The 16,080-nt window shown below is 38.7% G+C and overlaps 2 protein-coding genes across 3 annotated transcripts; one reads left to right on the top strand and one right to left on the bottom strand.

The window, feature by feature from the left end:
* Nucleotides 1-873: 873 nt before the first annotated feature.
* cdc20 (cell division cycle 20 homolog) lies at nucleotides 874-6,202 on the top strand. 2 transcript variants are annotated; one of them, XM_074651271.1, is made up of 11 exons: nucleotides 874-996; nucleotides 1,264-1,478; nucleotides 1,981-2,123; nucleotides 2,211-2,307; nucleotides 2,410-2,535; nucleotides 2,666-2,862; nucleotides 2,966-3,060; nucleotides 3,145-3,373; nucleotides 4,610-4,735; nucleotides 5,468-5,585; nucleotides 5,723-6,202. In XM_074651271.1, exons 2-11 carry the CDS (start codon nucleotides 1,289-1,291, stop codon nucleotides 5,896-5,898), a joined length of 1,497 nt encoding a protein of 498 aa, XP_074507372.1. In that variant the 5' UTR covers nucleotides 874-996; nucleotides 1,264-1,288; the 3' UTR covers nucleotides 5,899-6,202. The 2 variants fall into 2 exon arrangements, with proteins under 2 accessions (XP_074507372.1, XP_074507371.1); XM_074651270.1 differs by having other exon boundaries at nucleotides 2,966-3,373.
* A 3,001-nt stretch (nucleotides 6,203-9,203) lies between these two features.
* elovl1a (ELOVL fatty acid elongase 1a) lies at nucleotides 9,204-13,776 on the bottom strand. The gene is made up of 8 exons (XM_074651272.1): nucleotides 13,471-13,776; nucleotides 12,669-12,764; nucleotides 12,259-12,449; nucleotides 11,485-11,565; nucleotides 11,300-11,356; nucleotides 11,096-11,201; nucleotides 10,775-10,914; nucleotides 9,204-10,677 (listed from the first exon to the last, which is right to left on the bottom strand). Exons 2-8 carry the CDS (start codon nucleotides 12,730-12,732, stop codon nucleotides 10,369-10,371), a joined length of 948 nt encoding a protein of 315 aa, XP_074507373.1. The 5' UTR covers nucleotides 12,733-12,764; nucleotides 13,471-13,776; the 3' UTR covers nucleotides 9,204-10,368.
* Between the last annotated feature and the right edge of the window lie 2,304 nt (nucleotides 13,777-16,080).

Genomic DNA, 16,080 nt, shown 5'->3' with positions numbered 1-16,080 from the left:
ATGTTCAGCATATAGTCTACTTCATTGGAAAGGTTAATAATTGGATCTTTTTGATGCTTCTTTGAATTATACTGTAAATTATAAAAATATTCCACTATAAATTAATGTTTTTAGGTGTCATGCTGGAATCTCAGTGACATATATAAGATAAGATATTCCTTTATTAGTCCCACAGAGGGGACATTTGCAGTGTACAGCAGCAAAGGGGATAGTGCAAAAAACAAGATGCAACAGCTAACACAGTAAAAAAAGAGCTAAACAAAGTGTTAAAAAATATGAACCATTTAAATAGAAGGAAGTATAAAAATAGTAATATATATATAGTAATATGTATTGCAGCACCCTATGGGATTCAACCTTTTATGCAATTTTGACTAAACTACTTCACCAAATCTTACTTCAGAAAATTTAGACTTCACTAGTTTTTCCTCTGTTTTTATTGCTTACATTTCACACAACTAAATCACAATCCTAATATAATTTTTTGGCCAATAGATGGCAATATATATTTTTGTGGGGAGGTGGATTGTCTGGTCGTGTATAAGGAAACCCGCAAACTGCCAAATCTGGCAAAAACTCTCGCGAGACTTGCTGCCTGACAACCTATCCTAACCTTAATTATTCGAGGTCAATGCCTAAAACCGTAACTAGTTGATGTCAATGCCAAACCTCAACCATTTGAGGTCAATGCTTAAAACTTAACTATTCAAGATCAATGTCTAATAAGAAAGTAAAAGTAAAAAACTCGCGAGAGTTTACCCCAACTCGCGGGTTACCTTCCTATACACGACCGAGGAGGTCAGTTTCCTCCACCAATCACATTAGCGCATTTGTAAATGTTACCACAGCAACGCCTGGCGATAACGGCAGCTCCTTGAACGGACCAATAGCAGCAGCGCGTCCTGGGATTTAAACCGTAAGGCGTCGACGTCACGAAATTCAAAATTCAGAAACACCCAGTGTTTGCTAGAGAGTAGTCCACGTTGTTTGGAAGAGGTGAGATCATTTCGCTTATTTCGAAGTTATAAAAGTGATATTTTTGGTGGTAGTTGGTAGTGGTACTTTTTAATCGGTTAGTCCTCCTGAATTTAACTGTTAACTGTTGCTCTTTTACTTGAGGTTAATGCCAACTTGTCCTCTTTTACTTTAGGTTAGCTGGCTAGGTTTGACTGCATTCGTTATAGCATCACCTGGATTAATGCAAAATAGTTATTGTTGCACACATGAACGCTTATTTTTCTAATTACCCTGATATTTATACAGGTTGTGTGTGAAAACCTGGATAAAAATGTCTCAGTTTGGGTTTGAGAACGACATCCACAGCATCTTGAAGCTGGACATGCCCATCACTAACGCTCCCATGGCGAGGTGGCAGAGGAAGGCCAGCTCATCCAGCTCATCGGCTCTGAACGGGTTGTCTCCTGGCAAATCTGCCAATGTGTCGCTCAGTTCATCAAAAACGCCGAGCAAAACACCAGGTAATGTGTGCCATTATATATCCCTACAACATAGCACTTAACAAAGCTCTGTAGAGCTGCTGCTAGAGTCCTCACTAAGACTAAGAAAGTGGATCATATCAGTACAGTTCTGAGCTCTCTACACTGGCTCCCAAAATACTCCTGCTGGTTTACAAAGCACAAAATGGTTTAGGGCCAAAAAACTCAGTTCTTTTAAATCAAAGCTTAAAACTTTCCTGTTTGCTGCTGCCTTTTTATTAAACCAAATAATGATCTTATACTGCACTAGAGCTTCTTCTCTTGTGTGTTATACTCTATTTTAGCTTCCATCCTAGCTTTTATTTTTAGCTTGTTTTAATTATGTCTTAATGTTCTTTTGCACTTTGTTGCAATGTTCTTGAATGTTTATGTAAAGCACTTTGAATTGCTCTGTTGCTGAAATGTGCTATACAAATAAAGCTGCCTTGCCTTGCCTATACATCTGCAAATGTTAACTCCTGGGGTATTTTTTTTTGTATCACAGGCAAAAATAAAAAGCAAACTCCTTCTAAGATGGGGGGCGACCGCTTCATTCCCTTCAGAAACAGCAAACAAATGGATGTGGCAAGTTTCCTGCTCTCAAAGGAGAATGAGCCCGTGGACACAACCAATACAACAGGAACATCAGTAAGTTATTATTTTTGATACATCTTCTTATGATCCTTTAGGGAATTAAGGATTTTATTGATCTAAGGCTATACGTGTCTTTTAAAGGAAAGCCAGAAAGCCTGGTCCATGTCACTAAATGGATACGACATTGAAGAAGCAAAGATCCTGCACCTAGGAGGGAAGCCGCTGAATGCTCCAGAAGGTAAGGATATATGTGTGTTGTGGTGCTTGGCAAGAATATTGCATGAATGGAGAAAGTGAGGATTTTAAAAAATTTATAATCTTCTTTTTGACTATTTTACAGGCTATCAAAACAACTTGAAAGTCCTCTACAGTCAGGGTGCAACTCCTGCCTCTGTCAAAAAGACGAGATACATTTCTTCTACTCCTGATAGAATCTTGGACGCTCCTGAGCTTCGAAATGATTTTTGTAAGTTTGACACTCGAGAGGTTTTTCCTTTTTATACTAAATATAAAGTTTTTGTACATACATATTTGATCTTTGTGTAGAGGCACTCCTGTACACCTAGCAAGCATTCATTTGATCCCTTTTTTTCCAGATTTGAATCTGCTTGACTGGAGCAGTCGAAATGTTCTTGCTGTGGCGCTTCATAACAGTGTTTACCTGCTGGATGCCAGTCAAGGAGACGTTACTCTTCTCATGAAGTTGGAGCGTGAGGAGGACTACATCTGCTCTCTGTCCTGGACCAAAGAGGGAACCTACCTAGCCATTGGCACCAGTGACTGCAAAATTCAGGTGAGTGTGCTGATGAACATACCAACCTTGGTTCATAAGGACACATGGCAATCGAAGAACTGCTTCTTATTTTGTTTCTAATGGCACCTTTTTGTTTTCTTAGCTGTGGGATGTCTACAACCAGAAGCGTCTACGCAGCATGTCCAGCCATACGTCTAGAGTTGTTAGCCTGAGCTGGAACGACCATGTTCTCTCTAGGTACAGTGGTTTCCTTATTTCTGCTGCAAAAGACAAAAACTTGCATGTATTGGTTGGACTCAAATATGTTTCTCTCCCTCCTAGTGGCTCGAGATCAGGACACATCCACCATCATGATGTGAGGGTGGCAGACCACCACCTCTTCACGCTCACTGGTCACTCACAGGAGGTGTGTGGGCTGAAATGGTCCCCTGATGGGCGCTACCTAGCAAGTGGAGGCAATGACAACATGGTGTATGTATGGCCCCGTGTGCAGGAGGGCACCGCCAGCCAGTCGGTCTGCAGCTGGAGTGAACATCAAGGAGCTGTCAAGGTGAGAAGCTTCATGCTTGTACTAGCAAACAGAATTTATTTGAGCAATTTGCCAAAAATCCAAGACAAGATTTCTCATGGGTCCCATTTCAGAAAGCAGGTTTAACAAACTCAGCCTGAACTCTGAGTTGACTAATCATTAGATTGGAAACTTGGTTTACGGTTCCAGAACAGCCGATCAGAGTCTGTTCAATCAACTCTGAGAAGGTTAAACCTTAACATAAAAAGCCATCATCAATGAAGCTCTGATGATATGATTCACCATGGCAACAGGTGAATAAAAGGCAGAGCCTCCATTTTAATGCAGTGGACGTAGAGATATTAATGCATGTATATGTGGACTCTGCACAGTAACTGTATCTTCAAAAAAAAGTCGGAGCAGAGAAAAGTCTCAATAATAGAATAAATTTGTATTCAGTGTTGTCCATTAATTAAACTTTTACCAGACTGACCTTTCCTTAATGGATGATAAAGTGGTGGAATCTGACTGTGTATTAGACTGTAGCCTACATTACATTTTAAATAGATTTGTTCAGCTTTAACCTGACGGGGGCGAGGCACCGGTATCAGCGGAACTGAAGATGAAAAAATATAGTTAAAGATTTAAAAATATATTTAAATATGGCAATTTGGTTGAAAGCTCACAGTCTGATCCAGTAATGTGTTTGGTGATTTAATGGTTAAATAGAAGAGATTTTAAATTGTAGACCTATTTGGATCTTGGCTCAAAGGCACTCGGTGACTTTATTTCAGCTACTTCAACAAATGTATACAATTTAAACAGTCACTGAAATGCTGTTTAAACACATTCTGACTATATGCAGCCTATTTAAAAAAAACTCACTTGCTAGCTCCATTCTGCAGCTGCACCATGATCCTGCTCACTATATTATATTATATTATATTATATTATAATCTCCAATATTGTAGGAATTCCGAATTATGTTCCATCAGTGCGACCAATCACATCATGAGTGATAGAGAAAAAACAGGAGGCAAAACTGTCTGAAGGGGGGCTTTAAGTTGACTCTCTTTCTGGAACTGAAAACCCAGAGTTTACCTCATCTCTTGGTTAACGAACACAGAGTTTTCACTAATCTTGCTTTCTGAAATGACTCTGGTCATTAGCACAATAACATATTTTTTTTTTTTTGACTGACAGGATAAAGTGTAAATACTGTTTGTCATTAATTTTTCGTGTGTAAAGCTTGAAACTCACTTTTGGATGTGTTTCTAGGCTTTGGCCTGGTGCCCGTGGCAGCCCAACATCCTTGCGTCTGGAGGTGGTACCAGTGACCGTCACATCCGCATCTGGAATGTAAACAGCGGCTCCTGCATCAGTTCACTTGACACTCAGTCCCAGGTACCTACAATCTGCTAGACCCTTTAGTTTCAATGGTTATTCTCAGCCAAAACTGTACTTTGATATTGAGAAAATGTAGTTAACTTGGAGGTGACAACTGTGCATATAGATGGAGGACACGTGTCCACATCCTCCCACTGTATAAAAGTGAAGCCAAAATATCCCAGATACGGGAGCAGTAATCTTGAGATTTTGATGTCATTTGGAGCCAGAGTCTGCACAGTAGTTGCAGGGGGGCTGGAGCCGCCTTATTAAAGTCCTGCCCACACACCCGCCGAGCCAATCACAAGCCGAGCCCAGCTGCAGCTTGCAGCCGCGCGCCATCTAGCTGCTATGTTAGCTGTTTGGGTAGAAAGACACCACAATTAACCATAGTATCTCTATAACTACATTTATGATCAAATTTGACACATGTTCTATTACACCGACGGTTATGGAAAGTTAAAGTTACATCTCCTCTCTCGTACAATTCCCGAGCCTCCGGCTGCACGTCTACTTCACTCAGAGCAGCTGCCAATTATGACGTCTCATCTCCTTTTTATAGCATCAAATAACTAATTAAAACTTATTAGAGAGATGAACACTTGAACATACATCAGCATGATACAAACTAACTAAAATGACAGAAACCATATCTGGGGGGGAAAATGTATTTGATGTGTACTTTCACTTTTTAGTTTGGCTATCAACGTGGGCCTTTTCTCAAAACGCACATGATTACTTGCGTTTCAGATCTCGTCACTGGTGTTTGCACCCAACTATAAGGAGCTGGTCTCTGCCCATGGATATGCCCACAACAATGTCGTTATCTGGAAGTACCCCGCTCTCACCAGGGTTGCAGAGCTCAATGGTAAGTAATTTGTTTTTTTGGACTGGATTGGCTCTGTACTTGTTCACACATGCTTAACTTTAAGGAAATGTCCAGTGAAATGTAGCTGTACTTGATGCTTTCTGCTGGTCTAAGCAAAGCAATGCTTGTTGTTATAGGCCACGAGGACAGAGTTCTCAGTTTGATTCTGAGCCCAGACGGCTCCACTGTTGCAACCGTTGCTGGAGACGAGACTATCCGTATGTGGAAGAGCTTCGAAGTGGATCCAGTTAAGAAGGCCAAAGAGAAGCTGGTCAAAACAACTAGCAGGGCCATTCATCAGTCGATCAGATAAATTGCTTTGTCTTGATTTTAGAGGACATTTTGGTCTATGATGAAATTATGTGAAAATGTTTTATTTAATCCACAATAAAGATATCTACCCAGTCGTTTAGCTGTAACTGGCAACTCACTGCTCCTATTGGGACTGTAATGGGTTGTTAGTCTAAATTGTTTATACAGGTCTGCTAATGTGGTACAGTACATGTGTTGAGTGTCGGTTTTTAAGTGTATATATGACCTTCACTTAGCTTTTAATTTATAATCCGGATGCATTGTATACATCAGACTGGGTTATAAATAAATGGTTTGATTACAAATGTGCTTCTGTCAGTTAATTGGCATGTGTTGGTACTGCCATGTTGCAAACTGTAGGGCTTATTTGATAACATTAATCTCTACCACCTGCCAAACCAACAGAAGAATACAAAATAGTTTATCCTGCAGATGGGTTATTCCTCCCCAAACACTAATGGTGCTGTTGTTTGATAATTAGCTTAGCTCTGGTTTAAGGTTTAAGACTCTGTCACCTTATTGTTGTGTCCACAAAGGTCGCGATTTAAACTTCACCTGTGGTTTAGTCTGAACCTGGTTGCTGTGTGTTCTTTAGAAATCTCCTAAAATAGAGTTCACTGTTTCTGAGATTTAACTTAAACCTGCTGTGTATATATTAAGTGAAGTTTAAGCCATTAAATTACATAATTACAAAAATGTCACTACTTATTCAATTTTTTTTTTAATGACAGAAACAGGGTTACTGATTATCTGACAGTTTAATTTATCATAAGTTGATTAACTGGAAAGGAGTTTGCCAGTAATGTTTAAGTTGCAATAAGTATCCCAAATGTATTGTCAGTGTTAGCTGTGTATTTGACAAATTTGAGACTGCAGGAGATTGAAGGTATTTGCAGAGGCAAATGTTCTATATGATTTACATCTGATCTAATTATTTTGAACAATATTATTTATTGATGGTTAAACCTGCAGTTAGTTCAGCATTATTGGGGAAAAATTCCAAAATAACTTTCAGCATATAGTAATTCAAGTGTTCTGCAAGAAAACTAGACTTCTGCACCTTTTCAGGCTTTAAAAAAAATCTAAGCCCTGATGGGAGACTTTGGCCAATCACAGGTCATTTCAGAGAGAGCGTTCCTATTGATTGTGCTCCGGCTGGTGGGCGGTGCTTGGTATTTCCTCAACTGATCTCAACATGGCTGCCGGATCACAAACTCTCATTTTACAGCTAAACAGTACACTACAAGATGTTTCTGAAAACATTTGAGGAGAGAAATGGGCATTACAGTATCAGAATATTGATTCATATTTGATCAGCGCTGCCTAGTTTGACCGTTTGATCGGAGTTTGAGAGTGATTGACAGCTGCTCAGGGACGGCAGACAGCAGATCAGCTCTGATTGGTTGTTTCCCTCCAGTCTGAAATCTTGCAGATGCCATTAGGAGCACTGAAGGACAGAGGCACATGATTTTTTTTCAGATTACCTGTCTCATACACTACTGTCAGGATATAGTGACTGTTTTATAAAAATAACTTGTTTTAATTATATTTGCTCCAATTCTACCTACTGCAGCTTTAAATAAAACCCTTAATGTCAAGATAACATTTTACAGGAGGAGAAGACTGCAATGGTGTGACCTTTTTCTCTCATAGGTCACAGGTGGGGTGGTTTATCAACCTCAATACTTGCGGTGTAATTGCATTCACTCGTATTGACTAATTGTGCAACAATGTGGAAATGTGAACACCAGTGGAAACATTGCAGAACACAATAGCACAGATAAAATGATAATGGCCATTTCAGTGCATGCGGGGAAACCACCAGACACACCTACTCCCATTTAGGTGTTGATCCACAATGCCCAAGTTTTCTTTCATATGCCACTCATTTTCAGTAATACCTTTTATGCAAATCCAAATTATTGCGCATCACTACCAGGTGAATTTATCTGCATTAAATTATCTGCAGCCAAAGGCAGAATATCACTGAACTATGAACACTTGTAATCAGTGCTGACACTCATATAGCTCTCACTTCAGCAGCTGATAGGCTCACCATCAAACCACAAGATGCATTTATCAATGAAAGGAATGGGGCGGCTGTAGCTCAGTGGGCACTGGGTACAGTACACTGAACCCCAAGTTGCTCCCCGAGATGTATCCTTAGGACGGGTTAAATGCAGAGGTCAAAATTTCATGTACCTGTATGTACATATATGACAAATCTAATCAAGTTTGAGAAATAATTTACTGTTGGAACAGAAGGCTCCATAAGTATGTAAACATCTGCTTTACAGGAATGTCAGTAGCTTATTAACCAGTGTGTGTTGCTGGCAGTATGAGGATAAAGAGTTACACATGCTAATTCATGTTCTTCCTATCTTTTTTCTTTTTATCTACAGGTGCCTTTGCACAACCTAATTGTCAAGTCTTTCATTGGGCCTCTATTAGAATCTTTGGACCCACCTGGTGTAGAATATTATAAAAAAATAAATTAAGGCTGTCAAAGTTAACACAATAATAACACGTTAAAAGAAATTTGTTTTAATGCCACTAATGTCTTTAATGCATTAACACAATCAATCTTTCGGAGGTGGTAGTGGGTTCAGTTTTAAAGCTAGAGTGAAGATACGGGTATCATATGAAACTATAAAACCTAAGGAATCCATTGGTACCATGTCATACTAGCTTGTTGCTAAGGAGGGTAAATAACGCCATTTTCAAAGGGGTCCCTTGACCTCTGACCTCCAAGATATGTGAATGAAAATGGGTTCTATGGGTACCGACGAGTCTCCCCTTTACAGACATGCCCACTTTATGATAATCACATGCAGTTTGGGTCAAGTCATAGTCAAGTCAGCACACTGACAGCTGTTGTCTGTTGGGCTGCAGTTTGCCATGTTATGATTTGAGCATATTTTATGCTAAATGCAGTACCTGTGAGGGTTTCTGGACAATATTTGGCATGGTTTTGTGTTGTTAATTCATTTCCAATAAGAAATATACATACGTTTGCGTAAAGCAAGCACATTTGCCCACTCCTATGTTGATAAGAGTATTCAATTCTTGACAAATCTCCCTTTAAGGTACATTTGGATCAGAATAAAAATGTGCAATTAATCATGATTAAATATTTTAATCGATTGACAGCCCTAATTTCTCTACATATATTGTAGCTTTATGTAAATAATTTACATGTTACATACTTTTTTATTTTTATTTTATTCTTTATGCTTTTATATAAGAGCAACTGTAACATCCTAGTTTCCTCCCTGGTGATCAATAAAGTATTTCTGATTCTGATTCTCGACAAATCTCCCTTTATGGTACATTTTGAACAGATACAAAACGTGTGATTAATTTGCGATTAATCACAATTAATCATGGACAATCATACAATTAATCACAATTAAATATTTTAATCGATTGACAGACTTACTATCAATATAATTATTCACACTTCAGGTGAAACATTTGAAAACAGAAAAATTACAAAACATTTATAAAGTTTTTTTTTTCTGCTAAAGTCAGAAACAGGTTAATCTATTGAACATTGTGAGGGTTAATCGTAACATATAAACAGCTCCTGGATACACCTAAACGTCCATTCCTATGTAGTTTTTTTTGTGGCAAATATCAGATCCGATTTTTAAAAGGCTAGCGGTACAAAACTAGCTCATCCTTCAACTGTCGTCAGTGCACGTGTAATAAACAACTGTAAAAACACTGGTAGGTCATTAATATATACATTCTGCAGTGATATTCAGAAACAGCACAATTTCTATCCAGTTCTAATTGAATGGTATTTCCCATTAACTTCATGCACAGTGTGCTGAGAGAATAGACCACACAGCGTTGCAAAACTCAGAATGGACTAATAACAGTGTATATGTCATTACCTCATTATGCGAACATGTTAAATGCATCAATACTATAATATACAGTATAACATTTCTTTTCCACAATTCTTAAAATTGAAAAATTGAGGTGTGGTATGTTTCTTACAGAGTGCACACCTGAACCGGTTTCCAAATGACACAGACCTTTATCTAAAAAAAAGTTTTATTTCAAAAGATAAATAAAAACAGAACAAAACTAAATATTTGACATTTACAATGAAAGCTTTGCAGCAGGTATTTATATGTGCCGGTCTTCAGTGGAAACTGTGCGATGCTCCTAAGCAACAACGGTTGTGCCAGTCAAACAGTAGTGTAGGTCAAGCTTGTGTGGGCCTTGAAGAATACCATGTGACAAAATGAACACCAATTTTCATACAGTGTTCATCACAGATTTCACAACGACTAACAAACACAATGTGGCAAGTAAAGATCACCGCCAAATTACATATCCCAACAAGTGTGCATAAGAAAGATTAGATTTACATAGAAAAATTATGACGTTTAGAAGTAACATATTGAATCTGTGCCGTTCCAATATGCTATTAGATATTCCGATTTACAGAGTCACCAAGTCAGATTTCCTTCACTTTGCCAAAGAGGATTTTGCCGTTGGTGTGTTGGTGTCCGTTCCCATTCTCCAGGTGTTTCCCGTTGGCCACCACAGCGATGGGTTCACTGGTTGAGCCGTTCTGCTTCGGCTTGTCCTCTGCGGCTGGAAGATGCTTTCCCTTTATGTAGGCCTGTATCCAAAAGTTGGAGAAGAGGACGATGAAGCAGACGCCGTGCATCCAAATCAGGTGGATCCACATGGGAACCTGGTAGTCACACTTTTCCATGAAGTAGTACTGGCTGATGTGAGCGGAGACCAGAACAAACTGGGTCTGTAAAAGAAGGAGCAGATTATTTAAAATCTCCAGCTCCATTGTGAAATCATATATATCATTATAAATAAATGGTTTTAAAGAAAGGGGGACATACAAGCTGAATGGCGGTCATGTATTTCTTCCACCACAGGAATTTCTGGAAGCGTGGTCCTGCAGCAGAGAGCAGGTAATAGAAGTACATGATGACGTGGACGGCTGAATTCACCATGGCGTGGAAGCAGCCCATTCCTCCAGCTGGAAAATGGGAAAAAAACCAGTTTTATTAGACATTTTAATGCAACTGTACAGTGAACTCACCAGTTCATTGTTTTTGCCTTGTACTTTCATTTCTTTGGATGCATTTGAGGAGATTTTAAGCGGCCAAAACACTGAAGTAATGCATAATGTGTGTATAAAGTGTTTGCGTAAACCTCACCGGGAGTCAGGGTAATGCCCCACCACCACGACCAGGGCATGAAGGAGTGATGGAATACGTGGAGAAATGTGATCTGGCTTTGTTTCTTCCTCAGCACAAAGAATACCTCAAATAAAAAAGTAGAACAAGTTTAAGTTAACATGCAACAAGACAATTAAAAAGTCAGAAAAAAGGCAAGAAAAATGGAGATGAAAATGTCCTTACTGTGTCAAGGAGTTCGAAGTATTTTGAAATATAAAACAACCAACACGCTCGAATCATCTGGAAAGAAGGAAAAAAAGAAAAGTACTGTGATGTCAAATATCTAAAGGACACTTATCTTTATTTGTTAGCATTCTGAACAGTCTTAATCTAAAAGTTGGGGGCAAATGAACAATTTACTGGCTTACCCGAAAAGTCTCTGGGCTGCTTGAGGTGTCGACGAGATCACATCTCCACGTGTAGGTGGTGCCCCATCCAGACAACAAGAACTAGGAGTCAAAAACATATCAGCAGCTGTTATCACAAGAACTCTGATTTGTCAGCCCTTACAAAAAATAAGTTTATTCAAGTATTAGTGTATATATTAAACTTAAAATAAGAGAATATACTTTAAGATTAATTTTTAAGTACTTATCAGAGATAAACTTAACAAAATTATACTTATACCGACTACTAGACAGAAAAGTCTAAGTGTACTTCTCAAGTGTACTGAAAAGTCCAAGTATATTTGGTTTATACTGAAAAGTACACATAAGGGTATATTTGGCTAAGTACTATAACTTCAACTTACAAGTATACTTGCAGTAAAAACTATTAAACTAGTAGTTTACTGAGACTATACTTTTAAGTGTACTTTCATTAACTAAAAAAGGAGCTACAAGTATATAACCAATAACTTAATTTAATAGTTGCAGTACAAATTACAACTTGGATGTAAACTAGTTGTGTACTCAAGTCAAGTTTACTACTCTTACATTTAAAGTATACTTTTATAAACTAAAAAGTGGGCCAATTTAGTCCCAAGAAGTATTGAAGTAGTACATTGTACATAATATTGATATTGGTATACTTATTACATAAAGTATACTTGGGAATATATTTCAAGTATACTTAAGTTTGTTTCATAAAATAAACTTGAAGTAGACTTGAATTTTAGTCAGCAAATCAATCATTTTGTTTACCTCGTAGACTATATAGCCGTTGAATGAAACCATGGTGAAGTTGTAGACAATCATGGTTTTGTTGAGGCGGAGGGGCTTGCGGTTCGCCATCACCTGAGGTCCAACATACTTTGAGAAGAAGACGTAGGCCACCAGGATGGTGGTCATCAGTATGGGGCTCTGCATCAGGATGTAGTCTTTGATTCGGTCATCTGGGGAGAACAAAAACACACATTTGTCACTGTATTGGCACACAGACACAGATACTAGTCAACTGAATGCAGTTTGGAGCAGATTCATGGGGTAGTTTAAGAAAGACAAAATGTCCTTTTCAAGCTTTATTATTATTATTATTATGCCATTAGATCACAAGTTATTCATTCATATTTTATCAAAGTAGAGTAGTGTAAATCTGTAACAGAGACACTCACCAGTCCTCACGTCTACAAATTTGTAAAATTTTGCTAAAGCATTTGATGCAACTTCTAGCACCATGGTTGCTCCTTGTTCCTTGTCCTATTAAACCACTGAAAATATAAGAAAAGAGAAAAGAGTCAGACACCAGGAGAGCTGAAAGGGAGGTCTGTTGGGCAGGTGAGCGACAAAGCGGTCCGTCCACCTGCTTCTCCCCGAACTGAACAAACAGGAGACAGCTGCACAGGCTCATCAAACACCTCTGAGTGCTCTTGTGTACAACCTTTCAACAAAAAATGCACAGAGAAATGTGTAGCAGGAGCTCCTTTCACTGCCTAACCCAAAATGTAGCATGTAAACTAGAAATCCTCACTGTTTTTCATTTAAAAAAAGAAAAAGCTTCTAAAGAAAACAATGACTAAAGAAAAGTAATCTATGAATGTTTCATGGCGGGGTTGTGAAACGTCTGTGTTCTGCTGTCAGTCTAGAAACAATGAAATACTCTCCTGCTGACTAACAGAGCAAGTCTAACAGGTGAGGCAAAGAACTTGGCCCTTACAGGCAGCTACCAAGATATGAGCTGATCTGGGATTTCCAGGGAGTAACACAACACAGCACACTTTATACATAAAAACAGCACTTTAGTTGTCTTTAATCCAGATTATTGAACTATAAAAAGGAAGGTGAATCTGGCAAAAGACACCAGTCTAACCATGATGAATTAAAAAGAAACTTTAAAAACACATTTTTACAAGAGCAGATACAAATCTGAGATCCCTGAAACTGCTAAAATACTTGTATTAGTAACAAGAGACTCACCGGCTCAGTCCTGTGTGTGAAGAAAGCAGCTGCACAGCCAGGGCAGGCAGCTCTCAATCCAGAGAATCAGACAGATCAGCAGCACCAGTGAGAGGTGATCAGGTGAAAAACCAGTATGCAAAGCTTGTTCCGTGGGTGGGTCCTCAATTGTCTGAGATTTTTCACTGGAAATCCAACAAGAGTTGAAAGTTTCACATGTAAGAGATAGGAAAGGAAGCAAAAGAGAGGTGAAGCGAGAGTCCAGCTATGACAACTATGGGACTGGGATCATTCAACTCTTCAATTTAAACCCCGGGGCACTACTACAGACCTAGTTTCAGAACCACACCCTGTTTCAATGCTTGGCTCCACCTTCCTGCCCTCACATAGCCTGTTTGTGATTGGACTGTCTCATCAATGGTGGTGGAGGAAGGGATACAGGCCTTGGTTAAAGAAACCAACACTCAGGGGTGATTGGCCCCAATTAAAACTAGTAAATAAGCACATGAGGATAAAAAAAACTTTATGGGAACTAAAAAAAAGTTACTTGTTAAAAATGTAAAAATATCTGCCTTGTGCCAGTCAAAAATGTTTTTGATCATATCACTTCAAAAAAGTCCCTGATTTAGGCTAAAGGTGAAATCAGATATAACCTAACGTCACTTTTTGAGTGGCCCATCCCTTCCTGGGTTGTGGCACAGAGGCCGTTCAACCCTCGCTGCTATGACGAACTCTCTTGTGCCTCTGGTTTTACCTGTTTCTCGAACACTGGGGGATGATGGGCGTGAGGCATGGATGAAGTCTGAAATGCACTCCCCGCCTCGTACGATAGTCTGAAAGGTCGGCTGGAATGACAGGAATTTCTACACGAGAGAGAAAGAGGGAGGAATCATCACTGTCTATTTACATCACTGTCTGACAGTTTAGCACATGGTGGCTTTTCAATGAAGTGTAAACTCAATCATTTAATGTGTGATTAATGCACAAAATCTTAAATGCAAACGTGACGAGGTGATGTGGGTTTATTTAGAGTTAAAACAAAGTCATGTGTTACACAGTTTGCCATAAAGCAGTGGTTCCACACCTTTATTTTTAAAGGGCCCCTTTTAAAAGTGAACTAATAACCCTTGACTAAGTTGCATATTTTATGTATATTTCATATCATATTCAACACATAACAATAACAGTACAGAGATGAGTTTTAATACAATTCTCTGTCTTTAATATGTATTTTTTAATTCAATATTTTACAATCATTCATACTCAATAGGCTTCTTTTTTTTGACAGATTCAGTGTTTTCTCCCTGACGCTTGGCCATTGTTCTATTAGCTCTTTAGTTGTTTTAACGCAGGACGAGGCTGTTTAGCAGAGAGGGACGGCTCTGTGAATATATAGCTTGTGTTCAGGTCTTCACTGTGCCCTTATCCTGTTTATATTTTAAATAACAATCCAATCAAAATAACAATTTTATTTACAGAAATTAATGAAATCCTGAGATATAGGCCAACTGTATATTTTTCTAAAAAGTTGTCTTACACCCCTTAAAATCAAGAAGGCCTCGCAACCCCTGTGAAGCTTTGACGACCCCTCATGGGGGTCGTATCCGTAACTAGTCCCATAAAGTAAATTCTGGGAAAAAAGAAAACAACAGCGATTGCATTTGATGCTTCTATGTCATGCAGTTTAGACGTTTATACACTCACAGTGCATCATTCATGGTGCTATATGTTTCAGAGAAGGCCTAAAACGTACAGTGGCCACCTATGAAGGTGTGGCTCTTAGTCTCACTCGCCTCAGGTCACCAAAATCTTAAATGGAAGAGAAACTGAGCTTCTTAACATATTCAACAGTTTAGTTTCACCCGTTGAGCTCTAAAGAGTGGGTGCAACCAGTGTTGTCGTCAAGATCACTAAATAAATCGAGATCAAATCATGACCAAAATCTGACCAGTGCAAGTCCCACACTGCATGACACACTTATGAAAGAAATTGGAAAAAGCAAACTATAGGCACTACTCAAATTGGCCTGAAAGATCCACATTCCCATAAAAAACACCCACAGAAATCCTCTTCATTCACATCTTTTATCGCCGTATATACTGTGTGTTGTGCATGTAAAAGTGAACCATGATAAATGCCTTGATAAAGTATTCAAAAGGCAGAGGGGAATTTTATATGTGGGAATTTTACTTTGTTTTCTCTGAGCAAACAAATACAAACAAACACTAATATAAGGAGCTGAAATCAACTTCATCATCTTTATTCAACACTCAGTTTCCATGTTTTGTAGGTCACGTTTTTGGTTGCATGTGAAGCAGGAAGTTTTACATCCAATCACAATAATGATGTTAACAAATAAATCAGACAATGCACAGGTAGTTTAGTGATATCCCTGTATGTATTTAACCTTTTTTTAACCAGGACGTTAAGCAGTTGTGGTCTTGACTAGTCTTGAACTAAAATCCAGAGTCCTCTTTGTCTGAAACCGAGACAAGACCGAGTAAAAATGCGTCCAATTCCGAGACGAGGCCTTCAAAAAGTGGTCTCGAGCCCAAGACAATCTCATACTACAACACTGCTTACAAGACAAGTGTTTCTGCAAAGGAGAAGCTGCACTGAAGAATTTCTTGC

Source organism: Sebastes fasciatus, chromosome 11, assembly GCF_043250625.1.
Source record: "Sebastes fasciatus isolate fSebFas1 chromosome 11, fSebFas1.pri, whole genome shotgun sequence".
Lineage (NCBI taxonomy): Eukaryota > Metazoa > Chordata > Actinopteri > Perciformes > Sebastidae > Sebastes > Sebastes fasciatus.
Note: the sequence above shows the minus strand (reverse complement) of the source record. Positions and strands in the feature narration are given on the sequence as shown.